This window comes from Octodon degus, unplaced genomic scaffold, assembly GCF_000260255.1.
Source record: "Octodon degus isolate 3935 unplaced genomic scaffold, OctDeg1.0 scaffold00119, whole genome shotgun sequence".
NCBI lineage: Eukaryota > Metazoa > Chordata > Mammalia > Rodentia > Octodontidae > Octodon > Octodon degus.
In genome coordinates this window covers 1,690,370-1,714,021 of record NW_004524695.1, presented here as the reverse complement: position 1 = coordinate 1,714,021, position 23,652 = coordinate 1,690,370, and the positions used below count along the sequence as shown (strand labels likewise).

The 23,652-nt window shown below is 41.8% G+C and overlaps 1 protein-coding gene across 1 annotated transcript in view; it reads left to right on the top strand.

The window, feature by feature from the left end:
• The window catches only part of Carmil1 (capping protein regulator and myosin 1 linker 1), a 310,075-nt gene that overhangs the window by 240,348 nt on the left and 46,075 nt on the right, over positions 1–23,652 (top strand). The window contains exons 25-29 of the mRNA XM_004640140.2: positions 3,066–3,194; positions 4,226–4,357; positions 8,855–9,030; positions 12,420–12,507; positions 15,005–15,154. Coding sequence (XP_004640197.1) covers positions 3,066–3,194; positions 4,226–4,357; positions 8,855–9,030; positions 12,420–12,507; positions 15,005–15,154 — 675 coding nt within the window. The remainder of the gene's footprint in view (positions 1–3,065; positions 3,195–4,225; positions 4,358–8,854; positions 9,031–12,419; positions 12,508–15,004; positions 15,155–23,652) is intronic.

Genomic DNA, 23,652 nt, shown 5'->3' with positions numbered 1-23,652 from the left:
TGTAAATAGGATCACAAGTCCGCATCTTGTACAGCAATTAAGCACTAAGAAGAATATATGCAGTGTATTATTTGTTGAAACTGTACTTCTGATTTGATTTGAAACTGTCTCATTGCTATCTGTTTATCAATAAAACTTTGGAAAAAAAAACCATTAGAAATGATGCAGAATTTCACTAGACAAGATGACAGGAATTCAGTAATGATTATTTTATTTTGGCAGAAGTGGGGATTGAACTCAGGCCCTTGTACTTGCCAGGCAAGTGCTTATTATTCTTCTTAGCCACCCCCGCCCCCCGTAATGGTTGTTACATTGCATATTGTTGGTCTTCGCATTAGTTGTTCAGATTGCCTGATATAAGCATTCAATTTAAAAATATTAAAAAGAAGAAGATAAGCACTGTTCCTTTCAATAGACCAGTAGAAATCAGCAGTACAATTATCCAAACTATGCTGTGTATATCCATGTATTTTTTCCCATTTCTTTTCTGGTTTCCTTTATCCCAGTTCTTTCCACCCTTTGAGGAATTTCTTTTCCTTTCACAGTACTTATTGTACCATTTAAGATTGTTAAAAAAATATGCAGAGCATCATGTAATCATAAAGTTTATTTGGAGAAACTGTGACATGGGAACATTAGGCAAGTAGGTACCATATTCTGCAGAAAAGTATTAGAAATTTTAAGCCACACTAGATTTTGTTTTTCTTCAGACTTAGGTCCTTTTTATTTCCTTAGTCCATTTCCTTTTACTGTAACAGAATACATAAAGCTGGGTGAATTATTAAGACTAGAAGTTCAGCTTGGCTCTCGCTCCCAGAGGCTGGGAGGAACGGGAGTGTGATACCAGGTGAGAGCTTTGTGCTGCTTCAGCTCAAGGTCAGAGGAGAAAGCCATCGGGTGTGTGTGCAACAGACATACCCAGACTTGGCCTCTGTTTGTAACAACCTGCTCTCATAGAAACTCATCCATACCTGGGGACCAGGGAGAACAGGTTCACTCAAGAAAGGCCCTGGTTTGGGAAGGGTCAGTCGCCAGGACCCAGGCACTGTTGCGAGCCCATCCACAGTTTCCCACCCTGCTACACGAGGACCTGAGCCACGACAGGAGTCTTGGCAGGCACAAAACATTCAAATCCCAGCTGTTCACGCTTCCCTGTAAAGGTCCAAATGCAGAAGAGCAGTCTTAACATTCAGTTATAGCCCAAGAAAGAGATTTTATTGGAGTAGAAACTGTCATATTTCCTCCAAAAATAAGACATGTTCTATTGACTTTCTAAAAGACACCATGGGGCTTTCAGGGGGTGCCTTATTTTTTTTTCACATACAACAATCTACATTTGTTTATGTAGAAAAGTCTACATTAGTTCAAATACAGTCATGTCATCTTCTGGAACATTGTCATAACTCCAAGCGAATACCAGTTTCAGTTTTTATTTTTTTTTTAAAGAGAAAAACAGTACAGAATTTCAAAACAAAATGATAGGACATTAACAATGGTTATTATATTGCATAACTGTTATCTTCAAAGTAGTTTCTCAGATTACCAGATACAGGCATGCAAAATTGATCAACCAATATAAGCACTATTTCTTTCAATGAACTAATTGAAATTGGTAGTACAGTTGTCTTAACTATCTTGTGTATATATGCATTTCTTTTTTATTCCCCTTCTTTTTTTTTTTTTTTCTCCCCATCACAGTTGTTCTTTTCTTTTGAGCAGTGTCTTTCCCTTTCACTGTATCTGTTGTACCTTTTGGATCTTATTTACTCTTTCTGTTTCTTTCTCTAGGGAGACAGTACAGTGTTTACACATGCAAGGCTGGTTTTCTTTTACCAATAATGGTCTCTAGTTGTATCCATTTACCTGTAACAGCCACGAGTTTATCTTTCTTAATAGCTGAGTAGTACTTCGTTGCCAGTTTGAATTTTTTGTGACTCCTTTTCCTGTAGAAATACTGACTGCAGCCTCTACATCTAGCAGTAGAGCTCTCTTTAACTGAGCACTTCTTACCCATGTAGGCTGCTCGTACTGCACCATTGCAACACACAACATAGCAAATTATGGAGATTCAGAGTAGACACACTACCAAGTGTGACTCTTATGTGTATCTTGTGTCTGGACCCAGATTGGTCATTTAGCAATAAGTCCTGAGTTCATCTGTTCACATAACCATTTGCCTCTCATCCAAAAGCACCTTAAGTACTTACAAATATTTAATTATAATTTATACTATCATATATTTAAGTATTAATGTCAGTAATGTTAGTTTTTGTGTTTAATTGTATATTAATATTATTTAGTTATTTAATACACCTGTCAGGTGCTTCAGTGGACTACTAAATGTATGTGTCTGATTTATTTTTATTTGGAGAATGAGGCTTAAATTACAAGGATCCTCTAAGCTCATGCTAAAGCTTGTTTTCCAGTTAGGTCTAATTTGCAGGGAAGCACAGTAGCTGTTGTCAATTTTACTATTACCTATATTGATATAGTAAGACCTCCACTTGCATCTGTGTCTTGATGACTCTTCTGTTTATGGAAAACAAAACTTGACATGATCTCCTTGATCTAAGAACTGCCCATTTGCAGAGTTCTGTAGTACCTAGACTGATTGGTTGGTGACTGGCATCATTTTGTCCCCATTTCTGCTGTCTCTGCATTGCACATTTCATGTCTGGTCCCTGGGCAGCTGGCCCTTGTCTCACACCCAGAGAGCACTCAGGTTAATGATGGAGAGTTACTGTCTAGCAAAATGTTCCTGAGTAACTAGCTGCCAGCTTCAAATCATCAAGAGGGGTTCATTTTTGCTCTACATGCTGCCTGCTTTAAGGTAGGCAAAGGACCAGCTACTTTCAATCTTTCCTCTGGAGTTAATGTTATCAGAGCTTCTTGCATGAAAACTTAAATTAATAATTGGCTATCAGCTGCATTCTCTCAGCGTCCATAAAGAAGCTCTCGGCCTCATGCATTTCATTTTCTGAAATTTTTACCATTCTTTTGCTCTGTGTTTCCTTCTATGTGAATATCACCTGGCCTGCCTTGGATGCTGCTGTGTTTTGGAGCAGATGATTGACAGAATATGTGTGAAAGTACAAGATCATCTCAACTCTTTGCGAAACTGCGGGGGAGATACTATCCAAGAAGATTTAAAATCAGCAGAACGGCTCATGCGTGATGCAAAGAACTCTAAGACGGTGAGTTTCACATCTCAAGCTTTGCATGAGTCTTGTGAACTAAAACGAGTCTTTCTCATTTAAAGTTTAGAAACTAGTTCCAACTTCCTTTATGTCTCTCTCAAATTCCAAGATTATTAGCTTGTGACATACTGATCTGAATTAGCCTGTCTTTCTATACCTTTGCTGATTACCAAAATTTTTTAAAATGTAGAATACAAAGCAGAGGGCCAGCATGACTTACAAAGAGTAAAATTGGGCCCTGAACAGCTATTGCATAGTTTCAGTGAACAACAGCTCATTTAAAATTATTACCTCCAGGCCAATAAGTCCCCTGCTCTGCCCTTTTTAATAAACCAGCAGTAGTAAGCAAAGTGCTTTCCTGAGTTCTGTGGCTCACTCTGGCAATTCCTTGAACTTGATGGGTGGGCTGCAGGGACCCCTGGTGTTTATATTGATTGTCCAGAAGTGCCAGTGGGGACCTGGGACTGGCATTGGAATTTGGGGAATTTTTGTAAGACTGAGCTCTAACCTTGCAGAATCTGAAGCTAATGATAGACAGAGTCTCACAACTGAATCAAATTGTAAGATACATCGTTGGTATCTGTGAAGAATTAGAAACCTGCCTTAGGTGGCAGAACCTACATTTTTGGTGACCAAAGTGTGAATAAAAATAACTCAGCTGTGAGGGCTCAGATAAGAACACGAAGTCACACAGGGGTGATACACTGCTGTGTGGTTTCGATACCATTGAGTAACAAGAGGGTCAGTGTGGAGGCTTCCTAATCCTACATAGTATTTCTCAGGTTTACTAGGATTCACTGGATAAAAATAATACACCTAAGGAGTTTGGACCTCAGCTTACCAGTCTGTACAAAGAGTCTGCAACCAAGAATAGTTATCCCTAATAATAGTTCTGCACCTTTTCCTTAGCTCTGCAATGATTTAGTACTTACTGAAATGTTAGCCCCAGTAGAGAAACAATAGAACAGATTTGCCCGGTTCATATTACAGTGATTTTTTATTGCTGTCATGTTTTATTTCTCTTACAGTTGCTACCAAATCTGTACCACGTTGGTGGTGCGTCTTGGGCAGGAGCCAGTGGGTTGTTATCCAATCCCATTCAGGAAACGCTGGAATCGATGGCGGGAGAAGTTACGAGAGTTGTAGATGAACAACTAAAGGTCCGTGGTTTTGTTACTTTGCAAGTGAAATTGTTGATTGGACTATAAACGATAGCACTTCAGGACACAGCTGCCTGTGTTTTGCAAAGGTGTGTACGTATGTGTGCACACATACACTTTCTGTGTTGGTGCATGTGTACCAAAAATTGAGTACTATCTGCTCCAGCTTTGTTTCTGGGTTTTAGAATAGCTTCTTCTAAAATGAGTTCAAGTGAATTTTAATTTTTTATAGTAAATCTTTAAGTATTCTTCATCTGACAGATAAAAGACTGGTTGACTTCTCCTTAGATGACATAAGAATAGTTACTTCAGGAAGAAAAAAAACAAAGCAGGCGTCTGTTACTGCATTTGATTGAGAGTCTGGGCAAGATGATAGGCTCCTACTCTCACACTAGGCAGATGCACAGCCGCCCTTGAAAAGACTTCAGTTGAAAGGCTAGGAGAAATATTTAGGATGCAGTTGCAGGACACCAAAAATATCAAAGACCTGTTCTCGATGTACTGACTGCAGAAAAGTCTAGAAACAATCCGCTGTTTTAGTGGTGGATGGCATAAGCCAAGACCCATGTTTTCTTAAGGTAATTTCAAAATATAATTATACCAGAGAAAATTCACATTTAAAAAGTTTTTCATGGGGCTGGCGAGATGGCTCAGTGGTCTAAAGCACCTACTTGGAACAAGCTTAGCAAACCACAGGGACCACTGTTTAATCCCCCAGCACCACATGCCAGCCAGCCCCGCCCCCTGGTGGGCTGAGCTGGACACACACACGCGCGCACACACACACACACACACACACACACAAAATAAATAAATAAATAAATGTAAAAAAAATTAAAAAAAAAAAAAGTTTTTTATATTTCTAGCCTTGTCTCTCAAGGTTGCCATAAAAACTCCTTGTCTGAGTTTCTATAGTTTTTTGGGTTTTGGGTTTTTTTTTTTTGAGGAACTGGGGATTGAACTCAGGCCCTTGTGCCTGCCAAGGAAGCGCTTATTCTACTGAGCCATCTCCCTGGCCCCACTGAGTTTCTATAGTTATTTGGTCTGTTTTCTTCCAGGGACACAACTGCTGTATCACCATAGGGATTTGTTGTACAACTCATCGTGACAATGCACTATGACAGTTGTCTCTATGAAAATTAAGTTAATGGTGGGCACAATGTGTTGGACTATAGGTGTTTATGTCCCTGTTTTCCTTTAATAAAACAGAGATGCTTTTGTGTCGCTTCTATGTACCTGTTGTTATTTTGAATTCATGTTGACCTGAGATGAAGATTAGAAAAGGACCTGTTGGTTGATGAGAGTCCCACTAAACCATTTGGTACTGAACAGCGTTTGTGTCCTTCATGAAGGATAAAGTACAGACAGTGGATACCTTCTTACATATTTAAAATCACATCAACTTTGTTGCCTTTTTCTATTAAAAGCAACACTCTTTGTGAAATGTTTTAGCAAGTATGTATAGAGTAAAAATCACCTAAAATCCTAGAGATTACGCCACTATTATAGCTTAATGAGTTTTCAGGTGTCCTGTGCCCTTTACACAGTTTTACATTTATGTGATTGTATTGTACTTCTAGATTAGTAACCTTTTATTTTTGTTAGTGTCTCAAATGCAGTTCAAATTGTTATAAATCATGATGGTTTTGGTAGCTACATGGGATTCCGTTGAATGAATGTACCACCATGATTTGTTTTCTGAATTTTGATTAATTCTACTTTAGATTCCCAAAATAAAGGAAAAAAGAATTCAAAGAGTTGCTGGCTAAATTCTCAAGGACTGATAATCCAGCCTCTTCCAGTTCAGGAAGACCAGCAGATCCAAAGCGATCCACATCTAGAACCGTCATCATGAATATGGAAGAACATGAAAACAAAGAGGCAGTTGAAGGAAAAGGCAGGGTTTTTTATTAAGAAAATCTCACACCGAAGACGGGCCACTCACTTTGTGGCATTTAGTAGAAGCCAGGAGGCAATGATACTGCATCTGCAAACCTCTGAGCAGATAGGAAGTGTCTGTTCAGAATTCCAAACCAGTGGACTTAATATTTAAGAATGAGGATGTGGTGACATTTTCATCCAATCAAAAACTGGGATAGTTTACTTTCTCTGAATAACAGTAAAAAATTTGAATAAGTGTATACTTCGGAATAGAGGAAAAGTTACCAAAGAAAGGTCTGTGCTCCAAGAAAAAAGCTGAGAAAATGCCCGATGCAGAAAAGTGAAGCATTGACTCTATGGAACGATGTTGTTGGTGTCTAAAACCATCAGAAGTGTGGGATTTAAAGCTGCCCTACTGCATTCCTAGAGGAACTTTGCTTGTCATGGTATCTGGCAAGGGTTGGTGACAGTGCAGCTGAACACCCTTGTGGTGCCGTAGACTTGCTGGAATGTGGTGCTAGAATGAGTGTCACCTACAGGCAGGGTGTAGGTGACAGGATCCAGAGTATGGAGGTCCTAAGGAGGGGGCGTGTCTAAAGCCCTGGGCCAGAGGCTGTGCATGAAGACTGGTCAGGGGCTTCCGTTTGTTTGGAGGCAGGATCTCACTGTGTAGTGCAAGTTGGCTTTGAGCTTGCTTGTGTAGCCCTTCTGGCCTCCAACTTACGGTGATCCTCCCACCTCAGCTTCCCCAGTGCTGGGAGTGCAGGCGTGCTGCACCACACCCACCTAGGAGTTTCATTACAGTTGTGTTCTGTGACCCTTTCTCCAGGTCCTGCCACTACTCAGTGCCCTGGCAGCCTTAGGTGCAGTTGATGCAGGAAACTATAGGGGACGAAGCGGAGAGGACAAGAGCATGCTTTGAGGTCTTCGGCCAGGTGTGAAAGACTGGTGCCAGCAGAGGAAGCTGAAGATCCAAGTTCCCATCTCACTAATTCCAGAAACCATCTGCATGACCCTAGCAGGTCCCTTGTTTTCTCTGAACTGCAGATTTCCCATCTACAAAATGGAGATGTTCAAATCTACCTTGATTTACAGAGCTATTAGGCAGATTATAAGAGTCTGTGGATAATTTTACTTTGTATAGCATGCTGTATCATCATGTTTGTTAGTAAAGAGGTTGTAGGGAGCCTACTGCAAAATATTTGAATTAAGTGTGTTAGGCAGATTAAAATTCCACTTGATAGGGCCCAAGGCATGCATTCATGGCCTGAGAGGAGAAAGAGATCCTAGATGTTGTTGATTTTGAACGTGAGACTCAGAAAACCACAGAGATTATTTCCTGTCCTCCCCAGTTTATTCCCCGGCCATTGCTTGGCAGGCCAGGCCTTACCACTTTCCCTGTGACATTCAACCTGACTGCATGAATCACCTCATGCAGGAGGATTATTCAGAAAGTAACTTGTAGGCTGACAAACAGGACAGAAAATTAAAACAGTGCTGATGCCGGAGGTCCTCTTTCTCAGGAGTGCTGGGCTGGTAGTCCAGATTAATAGCTGTTATTCATTAATATCATGTGCTAGACATTTGACTTTAGTAGTATTTACTCCTTAATAGTCCTATGAAGCGAGCTCTTTTTTCTTTTTACTGCCATTTTTGTAGGCAAGGAAAGTAAAATGATGAAGTTAGTAACTTTGCCCGGCAACGCTCAGCTGGGGTTCAGACGTAGGTCCGACGCTGGCGCTGGTGTCTGTCCACAGATGCCGGCTGTGTGGTCCTTTCAGGCACATGGTCTAATGTCCCTTTGCTTGCATTCTTGGACTGTAAAGTGTTGATCACATGTATGGCTGCTGTGCTTGTCGTCACAGATACTGGAGGAATGAAATGTGCAGGAAAGTTTTTCGGATTCTAAAGTGCTATATGGGGCTGGGGTTATAGCTCAGTGGCGTAAGCACCTCTGGCAGGTGCAACATTCTGGTTTCAATCCCCAGTACCAAACAAAAAAAGATATATGAATGCATTATGACTATCACTGTTAATGTTTATTGAGTGCTCTGTATGTCTTCATTGATTATTATTCATGTTGTTTACTGTTGTTACAATTATTGTTTTACATAACGCTGAAGCTTTTCTTTTAAAGGAACAAAAATTGGTGGTAGTTGCTTTGATTGGTCAGCTCCTGATGTTTTGAGAGAGCTGTTGAATGATTTGACATAATTCAGGATTTCTGTCACTTGAAAAACATCACAAGCATTCGAATCCTGTGTGTGTGTGTGTGTGTGTATTTAGGTCTTTTTGTAGGTCTGGAGTTCCTACCTGTAAGTTTATTTTCTAGTATAAGGAAGAACAGTCTGGTTTGGACAGTTGGTGTAGAAAGGCTTGTGTTTTTTAATCTGCTCATTCGTGGCTTTGTTAGGCTGTTGCGCTGTCATGCTGCAAGTGCCAGCATCTGATTTAAAGTGGCTACCTGAGGTCACAGTCATGCAGCAGCCCCAGGTCACCGTGCACAGCTTTGGATCTCTGGTGGTGCCAGGTGTCATATATTACCATCTCGCAGTTTTATGGTGGCATCTCCCATGCAGTGTCACCATTGTTCCCCTCCTCTGTGCTGCATTGCAGGCTCTGCTTGAATCCATGGTTGATGCTGCCGAGAGCCTTTGTCCCAATGTGATGAGAAAAGCCCACATTCGACAAGACTTGATTCACGCCAGCACCGAAAAGATTTCCATTCCACGCACCTTTGTTAAGAATGTCCTGTTGGAGCAGTCTGGAATTGATATCCTTAACAAAATTAGGTGGGTTTATAACATTAAGAAACTGTGGATCTGCAGTATCCATGAGTGAGTTGAGAGCTCTAAGGAGTGTTATTGCTGACTTTATCCATATGTAATGCGCTCAGGCACGTAATATAGGCTAAGGCTGCAGATAAATATAGCTGGGTTTTATACATTTCCAAAATAGAAGGCCACATGTATGCCTGCATTGCTTAAGAGCACAGCGTTATTGGCTTTCTTTAAGGTTTTATATTTAAGGGAGGGGGACATGTTTGTAATTCTAGTGCCTGCTTCTAAGATTTATCTTCTTTCTAAATCTTAGTTAAACACCGAGGCCAGTTTGCTGTCTGTCACCATGCTATTATGAGCAAATGCAGAGCCTATAATAAGCCCAGAGACCCGCTATGACCCTGCTGTGTTTTCCCTCTGGGTTATTTTGGTGGCCCTGTGAAACTGGGGATGTGCTGATGGTGTCTTTCTGGTGTTTACATAGAAAGCTGTTTGAAAAATATGCCAATACGTAAAAACTGAAGAGCTGCGATCACTGACAGATTTTCCTGTGTTTTAACACGGAGACTCTTGGTGATCAGTAGCCTTCCGCAATCACTCGGCTGGTTCTATTTCTCAGTTGAAGTATCGAATAAGCGAAAGTTCAAAAATGATTTTAATCATTTCTTTGAACTATTTCTGGATATTGATAAGATTATTTGGATGTAGCAAAACAGCCCCTGTCTAGAGAATTACAACTAGTGCTAACATATGCTGATGGAGATACCTGGCAACCGGTAAGAAGCATGAGACACCAAAATAGAATCAACCAAAACCTAACATCATTGCTTTTATAGAAGGGTGACATATCGAAGGTGACATATCGAGGGTGATATTGAAGGGTGACAGCCTAAAAACTAGGTTATGTAGTACCTTGAGGATTTAGGAAGTCTGCAGTAACTGTGCAGTCTCAAGCCTAGGATGTAGTTCTTGGATTTTATTGTTTGTAGTTTTAATTAATTTCCTAGAATGTACACAATTGAATTATTGGCAGCTGGAAAAACTTGAGAAATTATAAAAATTTTCAAAGACCATATGGAATCCCATCTATTAGAGAATTTATAAATTACTCCATCACTTATGAAGAGTGTTTGCATTTTTTTAATTGAAAATATTAAAGTGTCATATATTTAAAACATAAAGTATATTTAAAACAAAATATAAATGGTAAATCCCCTTTAAAGGGGTTAGGGAGATAGCTCAGTAGAATAAGCACTTGCATGAAAAGCCCAAGGTCCTGAGTTCATTCCCCAGTACTGAAAAAAAAATTCCCTTTAAATATTAGGGAGAAATAATGTATCAACCACTCTTCTCTCACAATAGTAGGTTTGGCCACCGCCAGATCATACTCTCTGTTTCTGCACTAGAGTATCAGATCCTGTAACATATGGTCATTTTGGAATTGGACAAATTTTAGAAGTTTCCCATCACTTAAGTTTCTTCACATCACTTAATCAACTTGATGTCCACTGACTTCCCAGTGGGCTTTTTAGAACACACTAACTGGAGCCTGATGGGATAAACAGACCGATGCACAAAGATATGTGTGCAGATGACACTCCTACGCACATAGGCATGCCCAGAGAGAAGTGACTCAGCTTCAGTGACAGTTTTGCAGACTGAAAGCTCAATCCAAAAGAAAGTTTAGCCCTCAGTAGCAAAATAATGCAACAATCCTGAGACATTCAAAATAGTTGCATTTGTAAGCTGCTTTCTTTTGGTGTTGTGATTTGCCATAGACCATTCCTTCCCACCTTGAGAGAAAGGGGGAGGCAGTGAGGCACAAACAGCCGAGCTAGGCATGATGTGTTCAGAGTAGTTCCCAAGCGCCCAAGGAGTGTCAGAGTCACACCTCCTTGGAACCTCTGGAAAGTGGGGGTGAGACTCCGTGATCTATTAAAATGAGACCCAGGTGAATCTTACCCCTGTACGCCTCTGGGGCATAATGAAGTATTAGCTAAGCCAACAAACGAATGAGTCCTTCTTCCATAAACAGAAATTAAAGAACCCTCCTTTTATCTTTAGCCCAGGCACGTTTTTAGTGTAGGCATCAAAGGACTGGTACCTCTGTGTTCTGCCTTAATCCAAGAAAGTTCCTCAGGAAGAGAAATCACAATGCAAAATTTTCCCTTTAAATTAGAAAAACATTTTCCCTGTTACCAAATACATTTGCAGACTTAACTTTAGGATTAAATAATTTTACTTTGATAACTCCTTTGCCTGCTGTGAAAGCATAAAAATTGTTGACTTCAAAAGTTGTCTCTGAACTTAGGAGACAATATTGGAACGTGGGTTTGTGTCTCTTTAGCATGCTGACCTTTAGATGTATTTTGCATTTGGGACATCTGTGTAGGAAAGTAGGGTTGCTCACTCTGCAAATACACATGAAAACTGAGTTCTTGCAAAAACCACATTGCTAAAATGCTAACTGAAATATCAGCCATCTCATATGTTGTGAAAACTGCAAACCACTTTCTGTTACCTGGGTGCTTGTAGAGGGAGGTCAAGCAGAAGGAACCCAAACTGAACATTTTAGTAACTTCTGTTCAGAAAACCTCAGAGTGCAGCATATTTGCAACTTCTCACTGCAAGATGGATAGCTGGGTATGGTGGGGAACATAGAGGGAGGCTGAGGCAGGACAAATATAGGCCCTGGTCTGGGCAATGTAGATAAGATGCTTAGCAAGGGCCTGTATCAAAAAGAAGCAAGCAAGCAGGGAGACAGAGAGACAGAGACAGAGACAGAGACAGAGACAGAGACAGAGACAGAGAGAGAGAGAGAGAGAGAGAGAGAGAGAGAGAGAGAAACAAGAGGGAAGGGAAGAGAAGCAAAGGAAAGGGAATACAGAGGCCCTGAGTTCAGTCTCTAGTATTGAGAAAACATAAAAGTGAAAGCAGAATATGGTCCTGACACAGCGCCATGTGATTGGTGTAGCTTTCTAAGAGAGTGGGGGATGTGCATATTAACCTGAGACTTAGCATCCAGACTAGACTGGCTTAATCTCTTCCAGCCCCGGATTGTTTCCAGTTATGTGAATGGGTGAATTGTACCTTGCCACATGGTATAGCCGTTTCCCATTAAGTTTGTCTTCATCCAGAAGTTTCTCGTTTCTACCTTTAAATCTTGAGTTTTGAAACTGCAGAGGTAGACTGAAAATGGTAGAGAGAATCTATTACCTGTGTGTTTATGGCAGTGTTTAAGGCTTATTTTTGGAAATATTTAGCCCTGTTGAGACAGTCTAATACTTCATTTTGTAAGAAGCACATTCGTAGCTGACCCTATCAGCACAGCATCCCGGTGGGTGAATTTTCTTCCCTTGCACAAATTCCAACACGGCTCTGTCCTTGGGGTTTTCACACAGCGAAGTGAAGCTGACGGTGGCCTCCTTCTTGTCTGACCGGATTGTGGATGAGATCCTGGATGCCCTCTCACACTGCCACCATAAGCTGGTGAGTGCCGCCCCCATTCTGAGCAAGGCCTCCTGTCTTGGCTGCACCGTGACAAAAGGTGGCCTTGCGCTGGAGGTGCAGTTCATGTGCTACCTGTCGTCCCTTTGTAGCTGCATCGGTGAAGACTCTGGTTTTCTATGTTGCTGCTAGCCGTTCTGGATCATGCTCAGATTTCTCCAGAGGGAATGACAGGGGAAGTGGACATCCCCACTTCCCAGAGATCCCATTCCCTTACAGTGCAAGCCTAACATTGTGGTGAGCAGCGATATTGAGTCTGAGGGCTTAAAATTAAAGTTTTAGTATAACTTTTAATGTAATTTATTGATGCAGACTTTGTGGCTCTGCCAAGATCAGAGGCAAATGAAATGTTTGGAGTTCAGAGAAAGCACAAGAGGAGAATGGGTGTGCTGTAGGGTGGATGGCTGCCGGTTGCACGCTCGGGCATCCGACAGAAGCACGGAGAAGCTCCCTCCTCTGGGCTGGCCCTATCCCAAGGTGGAGGGGACTTTTCCTTTCAGATTCAGTGCAGATTAAAAATAGAAGCTATATATTTCTTGAAGTTGAAATTCTCCTTTGAGGCATAGATAGTTTTAAAACTGTTGTAGGGACAGGCCAGATAGCTCAATGGATTAAAACATCTGCTTAGGCATTCACAGGGGCTGGGGTTCGATCCCTGGCCTGCTGTGCCAGCCCCACCCCCAGGGCGCAGTGAGCCGGGGACTGAGCCTGGGCATTGTGGCTCACACTTGTAATTGCAGCACTTGGAGGCTGAAAACAGGAGAATCTCTACGAGTCTGATCTATGTAGTGAAACCCTGTAGACCTTGTACTAAAATACAAGAACCCCCCCCCCCAATGGTTATATCTCAGGTTTCAAAAATGTTACCATGTGTGTCACTCCAGAGGGAGAATTTCAGATTTACTGTAGGATTAAGAGGCTCTATTTTATGGCATTGGATTTGGGGTGAGAAGAGAGAATGTAACATGAGAAGAACACCTGTGAAGCAGACACATGAGAACGGTGTGTACGACTGTCTTGTAAACTTCAATAGATCAACATCTCTAGCAGCACTGCTCAGAGTCCTGCCTGGGGCCGGAAGTGCCCACTGAGGAGTGGTCGCCAGTCACAACACTCAGCCGTTCAGGATCCAACAGGAGGCAGTGGGACAGTTTCAAGATGTGACGATAGCCAAACACAAGTCATTTGTCTAAAATTTTGTCATTGTGTGTAATCACGATGTCAGTTTGTGCCGATTTACGAATTGGCTAGTGACTGGCTAGTCACCCTTCCCAAGTGACACTGACATGGGATGTTTGATCAGTGAGACAGCATGTGAAAACTACCCAGAATGTTTGACTTCCTCCCCTGTTACATAGCATTGACATGTCCTTTTATCAGTGAAAAGGAACTGTATGTGAATACACTCTTCTATTGTTTTGAACATCATTTTCATATCAATATGTTAGTTTGAAATTATAAAAGGAAATGAGATATTATATGAAATGGTGTCTCAGAAAATGAAACTTTTTTTTGAGACTTGGATTTTTTTTTAACCTTGTAGAAGCATTATCAAAGCTGTCACAGACTTGTCAACTGCTCCTCAGTTTTTCAAAAAAAAAAAAAATTCAGTCACGGTTTCTGATATGAAATCAGCCCAACACAAGATTTTGCATTTCAGCCCCATTGATTCTGTGCTCACCATTTGACTTTTTGTTTACCTAAAATATAGCAGTGGTTATAGGAAGTCATATCAAATGTGCTGTTCCTTCCATGAAAACAATGTCAGCTAGCTAACCATCACTGAATTCTTTCTGGTGATTTCTTTCATTGTTTTAAAATAATAAAAGTTGGGATCATTTTATTGCTCTCAGCTAACTTTTTATTTTTAAAGACTACAAAGTAGTGATAGGAAAAACAAAACAGCATTAGAAACGATAGAAGATTTCTCCAAACAGAGTAATGGAATTCAGCAATAGTTGCTGTATTACTTGATGCTATTGGTTGTTGAGATTACCACATATAAATGTGTAAAATTTGTTTAAAGAAAAAACAAATGGAAGCAGCTAGAGACTATATTGGTAAGTGAAATAAATCAGATCCACGTGTGCAGACATCATGTTATTTCACTAGTGTGAGGACCTGAAAGAGTAATGAAAATCTAAAGGGCATAATATGGTAAAGGGGAAAGAAATTGTTCAATGGGAAGGAAAAACTGGGATGAGGTAACTTTTGAAAGCACTAGATATAGAAAGATTGCTGTCAAGTAAAATTAATGAAAAGAATACTCTTATTTTATTCTAGACTAAGTGGTCTCCTCATTGATGGAGGGAGGTTTGTAATTTCTCTTAAGATTACAGATAGGTAACAGAAGAGTTTTGTGGCTCTGTTGGGGATTCCTGAGTGGCCGCTGACTGCCATCTTGGGAAGGACATCTTCAGGGCTGCCTGCCAGCTCCGTCCTGACTCCTTTATTGCTCCTGTGGCATCTGAACCCTCAGGCTGAGCACTTCAGCAGACGTGGCAAGACCCTTCCTCAGCAGGACTCCCTGGACATCGAGCTGGCTGAGGAGAAGCCAGCAAAGCGCTCCCTCCTCACCGTGGAGGAGCTGACAGAAGTAGAGCGTTTAGAAGACCTGGATACGTGTATGGTAAGATACGGCCTCTGGTGGCCCTGGTGTGCCATCCACTGCACTGCCCCATTGTGTTCTGAAAAATCTTCACCCTTTGAAATCAGACTAAAGGAAGCTTTCCTGCACATAATTCTGTCTGAATCTATTGCTGAGGCAGCTAATCATGACTTCAGGCGGTCACATTTGCTCAGCCCTCTTATGGCCTGAAGCCATTGTGGGAAGGAAAAAAAATTCAAGAAACAGAGTATATTACTTGTTAAGATCCTTGATGATAGGAAAAATATCCTCAAATGATACTGTAAATCAGCCATTACCATCTAGGTTGCAGTTTGTCTCAAGTGTGTGGGTGACTATGTCTTCAAGTCTGTCAGCTTTCCCTCCTTTGTTACAGTTTCTTGGCAGACCTTTACATTTGGCTTTCCTGTTTATATGAGGTTCTTTTTCATTCACTTCACTTGTGCTTGTGATGCTGGAATCCACAATATGGTTTTCCCTGATCTTTGGTCTTCATCCCTTACCCATTTGCTAACTCTCGTGTAGTACTTAGGTCTGGCCAGAAAGCCAGAGCATTTCCATAGCTTTTTTTTTTCCTACAGGGACAATTGTGTATCAATTCCTTTAAAATTTACATTATATGTATTGCCAGTTCTCATTTCATTATCAGAAAAGTTATGTGTGTGTGTGTTTATCCTCTCTTCAGTATGTTTATGTTTGGCCAAAATACTTAGTTTGGTAACTCCTTCTAATCTGAAAAGGCAGTGGTAAAAGTCACTTTGGGTTATTCATCTGCCCAGTGTTTCTCCATGGGTTTCTGACTTTTGGAATTTTTACATGCAGTCATTGTTAAGGGACAATGCTTGTTTTTGAATTGCAAAGCAAAGGATCTAATATGGCCAGTAGTATTTTTCCAGCCTGAAAGAATGTAATACATTAATGTTTCCTCATTTATAAACCACTGTTAATGATTTTCTTAAACCCTATGAATAAAATAATCTAGTGCTCTTCATAGCAAGCCTGGCAAGTACAGGGAGAATAGCAAAGAAAGCCTAAAATATGACCCAATTTCTATGTCACTATATAAATCCACAAATATGTTTGATCTAATGGAAGACTTTAAAACCTTGTTTGTGAGGACAGTGTAAAATGTATGTTGAACGAATAGTATAAATTTGCTTACGTTTTGAGGCATCGGTCAGTATGTTTTCACAGGGAGCTGTGAGACGACCCTTCAAAAACTCATTGAGAAATAGATCTGAATTATAAATTTGTTTCCTCTGTGTTATGGTTCTTACCAGAACCCTGTGGTATTGTGTGAATTAGAAAGGGTTAAAGGAAACGTGAATGAAAGCTAGGTTTTTCTCAGGTTTATAGGTGATGCAGCTTGGGGTAAGGAAGTGGAGATTTGAAAGCCTTGCTGACCTATGGCCTCTTGGCTTAAAGCTTCGCTTGTGAGTAGTTTTGCTTGTTTGATTGATTGGGTTTTGTTTTGCAAGAGGGAAGGAGAGGTGGTTCTCTGTAAGTAAGGAAAGCTGGTGGAGTCGCAGTGGAGGAGAGGTGCAGGGCCTGGTAGAACCAAGTTGTGCTTCTCAGCAGAGTGGCTTTCATTTTGCAGAGACACTCATGGAATTATAAAGGCATGAACAGAGGCAGACCCTTTGCCGGACCCCCAGGACAGCTCGGATCAGAAGGGTGGCCATTCACAGGTGTTCGGGCAGTAGCAGCAAGGGCCTTTGCTGAGAGGTGCCCCTGCTGAAGTCCTGGGTGCCTGGCAACTGTGGATGTTGAGTCAGGGATGGGAACAAGACACAGTCCTCCATAAAACAGAAACGGATGTTAGCACAGGAATTATTGGAGTGAATATAGAACTTTTTTCCTATAAGCATTGTCCTGGCTCAGCTATTAAGTTGTCACATGGTAGAAATGGTGAGTTAAATTTCCTATTAGTTTAGTGAAGGGTTGTTTTTGTATAAAAGATGTTAGTCGATTTTGCGCTATAATAATTTCCTGTAGAGTCAGCCACCACCTTAAGCCTGAGCATCAGTCTCTTGAAGGAAATCTGTTTTCTGAGCTTTCAGCATCTTATTCTAAACCAGCAACAGAAGCTCACAGCTGATTTGGAAGAGGTAGAGCATTAGATTGGGGCTTTTAAAAGAAGCTACCCTGCCACTTGCCATAATCATTACTGTTGCTCTATGACATCTATTACCAGATATTTCAAATTCACAGTCCAAATCTCTCTCAGGGAGACATTTTGAGTGGTTTTCTAAATAAGAGCATGAAGTTTCCTCAGATACTTTTCCATTCCAGGTGATCCAGGAAGTTAGGATGCAAGATTAACTGTTATGTAGAAGAGTAGCATAATCATGAGTGTCTGTGCACCTGTGACCTTTCCCACGTGTAACTCCAAGTCGCAGACAGGTAGAAATTGTACCACAGACAGAAAACAGTTGGGAGTAACTGATGGGGAAAGGCTGTGCTTTCGCTGTTAGCCGAAATGTTTGCTTACAGCCAAAAGATCTCTCCTGAGGCAGCCCATAGCTAGCGGACCTGCCATGTCACCATCCTTTTGTTTACTAATTTAGGGACTGAACCTGTCACTTTTTGTCTGGAATTTTTATGACATCTACTAAACATTTTGGAACAATTCTTTAGCAAACTTAATAAAGCTTTTGGGTGCCTCTTTTTTTCCCTGTCCTTGGATTTCTAATCTCCCTGTCTTCTTTTCATTTCTCCCCAGTCTAAAATTCAGTTCCATTTCAGTGTTAACTCTCTTAGAGCACCAATAGCTGTAAATATACTTGGGAAGGTTTATGGACATTAAGTTAGGTGTAGACATTTGTATTAATTGGGTTTAAGGATTACCTTCCATGATGTGGAAACTGTAATCTATATGATTGATCTCTTTGAAAAAATTCAATATTTGGTCAGCAACTATCAAATTTATGTCTGAAGTGAAAGCAAAAACACAAATAGCTGGGTGATTCCCTAGGGCATATGCTTCCAGATGAACCTTAATTTCAGAAAGTTCAAACAAAAGAATGTTCTTTTGAAATAGTGTTAAAAAGGAGACTCATTTAAAAAAAAAAATTTCTGCAATCAGATAAAGTAGAAAGAAGCTCAGAGGTAATGTAGCACACCCAGTGGAAAACAGGGTGACAGAGGATGAGAACTCCTAAAATGGTAAGTTTTTCCGAACTCAATCCACTAGGTTTCCTGACTCCCGGAGATTTTTGTTGTCTCTTTGACTTCACAACAGAAATGCAGATGACCTTATGGTTCATCTACTTAATGTTTATGTAGTAGCTGTGGCATGCCAGATGTGTCATGACAGTTACCTGGTTGGATCCTCATTATAGCTTATAACTAATTGGCTCTTATCTATTTAACAAATGAAGAAAGCAAGATGGAGAAAAGTTAAGCTGGCTAGGTTATGTTAACCCATGGGTAACTAAAACAGATCCTGTGCTCAAGCTACCTGCTGTTGTCAGTACATGGATTTCATATGTGGTGTGTATCTTACAAGCAGATTTAAATTTGAATTGGATTTTTTAAAAAATTGGATTAGATTTATTAGGCTGCATTGATGTCTGTAAAATAGCTGCTTACTAGTTGCAGATGGAGGATTATGAGGATCCATATGAGGATCAGCACTGGTGAAAGGTGTGCACCTCTGTCACCCAGTGGGAACGGCAGTTTGTAACATTATTAGATACAGGTGTCAGGAATCTGTGTCCTGTTGTTAGAAGTGGATTTGCCCACCATGGCTAACCTGGAATGTTCCGTGCCTGGCCATGCATTATTTTCACTGGTGACGTTGATGAATTTGCTTTCTGTATACTACTTACCATTCCAACATGCAGACCTTATATGTCATGCCAAAATTTATATTCCTTAGAATCCTCTCCGTCCGTAGACCATCTGTTCTTTCCTGCAGTCCTGTGTCTCTGGAAATCAGAATTCTAAACTCTCAATTTCGGTTTCCCACTGGCCCATACGGGCATTGAAAGATGCCCTTCTTGTGCTAGTGATTATTGTTTTTAAATATTTAATTTGTTGCCATATATAGAATGCTCTACTCCTTAAAAAAAAAATTAACAGAAAATTGGGCTTTAGGTAGTGTTCACAGCAGGTGAAGAGCCAGTATCTGTCCCTTAGGCACAGCTACTTCACTAATTGTATGTAATTCTTTCAATTATTTTAAAGAGTGTCATACCAGTTTTAAATCAGAAGATATTCATGCAGAAGAGCAGCTCATCTGCTTGCTGCTGTTTCCTGGAAAAAGAATTTTAAAAGGCTTGAATTATTATGGAATACATCTTTGTGAATCCTGCCTCTCGCTTATTGATAGAACAGCAATTATTTTCTCTTATCAAATTGAAATTTCAATGTATAATTTTCAGGATTTTTAATATAGTCTGAAATTTAGCAAAAGATCTATTTGACTTGGTCAAAATATTTTTTCAAGCCAGCTTAAGCAAACTGCCTCATGTTCTGGTACCAACTTATTAATTGAACGAATCGATTAATGATTCTGCTGAGTACAGGACTGGCTTAAAATTAGCTGCACAGACTATGCATTACAGTTAATTCTTTCACATAATTTCATTTTTTCAATGACCTTTTCTTATTGATATCACTTTAGAAAATGGAGGTGCAACTTTTTAACCACTAGAAAGCAACCTACGAAAACTTTGTAGCTTCAAATTGCAAACCTCAGAGCCGTAGCACAGTCTTGGCCTGGTGTGAATGTTGTGTGTCCCTCACATTTCCAAGGCAGTGGCAGTCTTCTGGAGACATACGGGGCAACTGCATAGCCCCAGGGCACTCATTGGCTTCCCTCAGGATCCAGTAGCTCCTTTGCCTTTTAGTTTTTCACTGGTGTGAACAGCACAGGCAGAGAACAGCCCTGTGTCCTCACAAGCCAACCCCAGAGACCAGTGAGGCCCAGGGAAAGCCTCTTGTCTTCTCTCTTCAAATGACAGGGATGACTTCACCTCCCCAGCCTTAGTACTTGCAGTAGGAGCCAGATGAGGAAGAAGACAGGGAGGACCTGATAGATCCTCTAACATAGCTGATAGCATGGACCAACTGTGCCCGTGAAGGTTTCCCCAAACCAGAGTCCAACTCAGGCATGACATGTTGCCAGGACTTGCAGATCTTATGTGATTCATCTTGACCTGTAATAATACTTACAGGAGATAACTTTGATTTTTCTCTCATGAGCTAAATTAAACAAATGGCACCAATAACCTGCACATCTTTAAAATCAAAACCATTTCATTGATTATCTCTGTGTATCCAGAAGACACAGCAGTATATTCCTACAGAGAAAACAGTTTTAATGAAAGTTTGGTTCATTTCCAGCAACCACGCGTGTCACACCTTGCAGGCCATGGGACAGGAATGAAATAAGGACTCAGAGCTCAGCCCCTCTTCTCAGTCCGTAGGCACCCCTTGTTTTCAGTGCACTACAGGGGCCTTTGCTTCTCCAGCCTTTCTGTTCTGTCCGCTCCATCTTAGTATTTCTTGACAACTTAGATCAAAGGCCAAATCCCTGTAGGATAAAAGATTTCCTGTTAATGTTGGAGTTAAGCAATGCTGAAATGGAAAAAAACACTATCTTTAGGTACTACAGATGTGTGCTTGTGTGTGCCTGCGTGTGTGGTGTGAGATGGAGGGAAGGAAAGGAGGAAATGGGAAGTCCTTAAGCAGGATTTTTGTGCCTTCGTGAGAGGGAAGGAAAAGGCTAGAAGGTCTGAGCCAAAAACACAGCCCAGCATTTCATCCATTCAACACGCGCTCACTGTCCATCCATACGCACCGGCTGTTCTTGGCTTCTAACCAGAGTGGACAGAGAATGAGTCATATGTTGCCCACTGAGGGAGCCATGGTACAGGGCACCAGTGGCAGAGCCAGTTCTGGGGGTGCCAGGATGGCCACTCCTGTGATTATTCATTCCCATGCATGGACTTGCTTAGGTGCTGTAGGTGTGAGTCCACCACAGTAATGAAGCCATGAAGAAAGGTTTGAGTGCACAGAGGACCCATCTTTTGAGGCACTGGTCACAACCCGTTAGCAAGTCTTGAAATCAGTGTAGTGGCTGCAACCAGGATTTAAGAGCAAAGATTGATCTGCAATAAAGTATTGGATTAGACCATGTTTTTTTCAGTTCTACATACATGGATGTGTAAAATGCAGTGTGTTGCACAATAGTTCTTATGATGGGACATAGTTTAAAACATTTGAGAAAATCATGCTGCTTTAACCTGCCCAAAGTACCAGGCACACTGTGACTCTTTGCATTGTGATCTCGAGTGGGGATGCCAGGACAGGGAGACCACTGGGACCCTGGAGAGTTGCTATTAAATAGACTTCTCATTTCTCTTGTTTTGTATCTCCCAAAAACGGCATCATCTACTGAGGTGTGCTTTTTGCTTTGTGTTTCTGATCTCCACTACAGGTCACTTTAACAAATGGTGCTATACAGTTTATCGTAGGTGCCACTTACACTGCGGGTACCACTGCTGCAGTGCTGTTGGCGCATGGTTCATTTTATCTCACAGTGCCGTCATTACAAACACTCACAGAAGAAGTTCAGGTCTTCACCCAGGGGCAGTGGGACTGAGCTGCTTGCTTTGTCTCCCATAGACGCAGTGTAGGGCTTGTGCCTAACGAAGGTTTCACCCATTGAAAAGCCTGGCACTGAAGGTGTACTTGACCCACGAGACTGGTCAGGGCCAGAAGGAGGAAACTTGGTTATGTTCACCTGAAAGTCTGGATCTATTTTCCCCCTTTTATTATTGTAATTTACTCATAAAAAAAAAATCTTACTGTTCTGTAGGAGTCTAGGTCACTTATAGATCAAAGTGATTATTCCTGGGGCTGGTGAGATGGCTCAGTGGTCTAAAGCACCTACTTAGAACAAGCTTAGCAAAGCACAGGTGACCGCGGTTCAATCCCCCAGCACCACATGCCAGCCAGCCCCGCCCCCTGGTGGGCTGAGCTGGCCACACACACACACACATAAATAAATAAAAATTAAAAAAAAAAAAAAACAAAGTGATTATTCCTTGTGAAATGGAAAATCATACCTGGTGGGAGGAGCTATATGGAGGAAGGGAAGTTGCTTCCAAAGGACAGAGAGCTGGTGTCACCGTAAAATGCTTCCCGGAGGAAGAGTCTAAACATCATGCCCGACACGTAGTACTGGTCCTAGGGACAAATATGCAGTGAGGGACGGCATTTGGAAGAGGACCTAGCTGGGAGGAGGATGAGTAAGGAGACAGCAGAGAGAGCAGCTCGCACACACAGAGGCCAGAAGTGAGGGGTGCACGTGGCCCTGGGATGAACAGCTCCGGTATTCCGATGTCACAGGAGGGACAGTGAGGGTGAAGTTTGGTGAGGTGGCTGGAAAAAGCAGTATGTGTCACCAAGGCCTCAAAGGTCTCACTGAAGTGTTTTCCTGCTTAAGACCACTGGAGGATGCCTGAAGAAGGGGCAGGCTTGCGCCAAACCACACATGTAATGACAGTGGCACTCACATGGAAACGGAGGTGATGGCTCTGTGCCTCGGCCTCTGCCTCCAGACAGCTACAGTCTGCTGTGCCCACTAGCTGGTCTTCGCCGCTATGACTACAGGTGCCTTGTGCTGTAACCCTGTCCTTCATGTTCATGACACTTCACTGTGAGCTGTAAGTCTGTGGAGTCCCCCTCCAGGTGACATCTCCCAGTAACTGTCTGAGAAGCAGCTTGCGCTCAGTGCCCCAGGTGGAAATGAGTTCGCTTCCTCCTGCTTTCTGGGGCTTCCACATCTGGCTATTCAGTGCCAACTCTTGTCTGTGCATCTGCTCAAACTTGCCCAGCCAGCCTCCATCTCTCCTCTCCTTCTCTGTCCTGTGTGATGCTGTCCCCAGCCCAGCCCCCCTGGCGCCTGCCTGGGCACCTGCAGCAGACACAGAACTCAGGCTCCTGCCTCTGCAGGTCACATCCTGGCTCAGAGCCACAGCTGCTTTCTCCTGGGGAAACCACAACAAGTTTAAGATGCTGAGTGCTCTGCTCGCTGTCACAGTACCCACGTCAAATATAGCCACCTTTTGTGGTCTCTGAGGTCCTGCACCATGTGCCCTCGCTCTCTTCTGTGAAATCTTGAGATCTTGTTTCAAGATCTGGTCCCCTCTGTGTTCTCATCCGCTGCCCCTCCTGGCCCCCTCCCATTTCTTTGGCAGAAGTCCTGGCTCTGAGCTCAGCCACTGTTTCCTCTGCTAGGAACACTCCTCCTCGAGAGTCCTGTCTTCTCACTGTTTGGCTTTCAGTTTGTGTCTCTTTTCAAAGGTTTTCCTTCATCTTCCTAGCCTTGTAGTCACATTGCCATACTATTCTATCTTCTCAGCACTCATTAGGACCTAAAATACATTTATAGGGGCTGGAGAGATGGCTCAGTGGTCTAAAGCACCTACTTAGAACAAGCTTGGCAAAGCATCAGGGACCGCGGTTCAATCCCCCAGCACCACATGCCA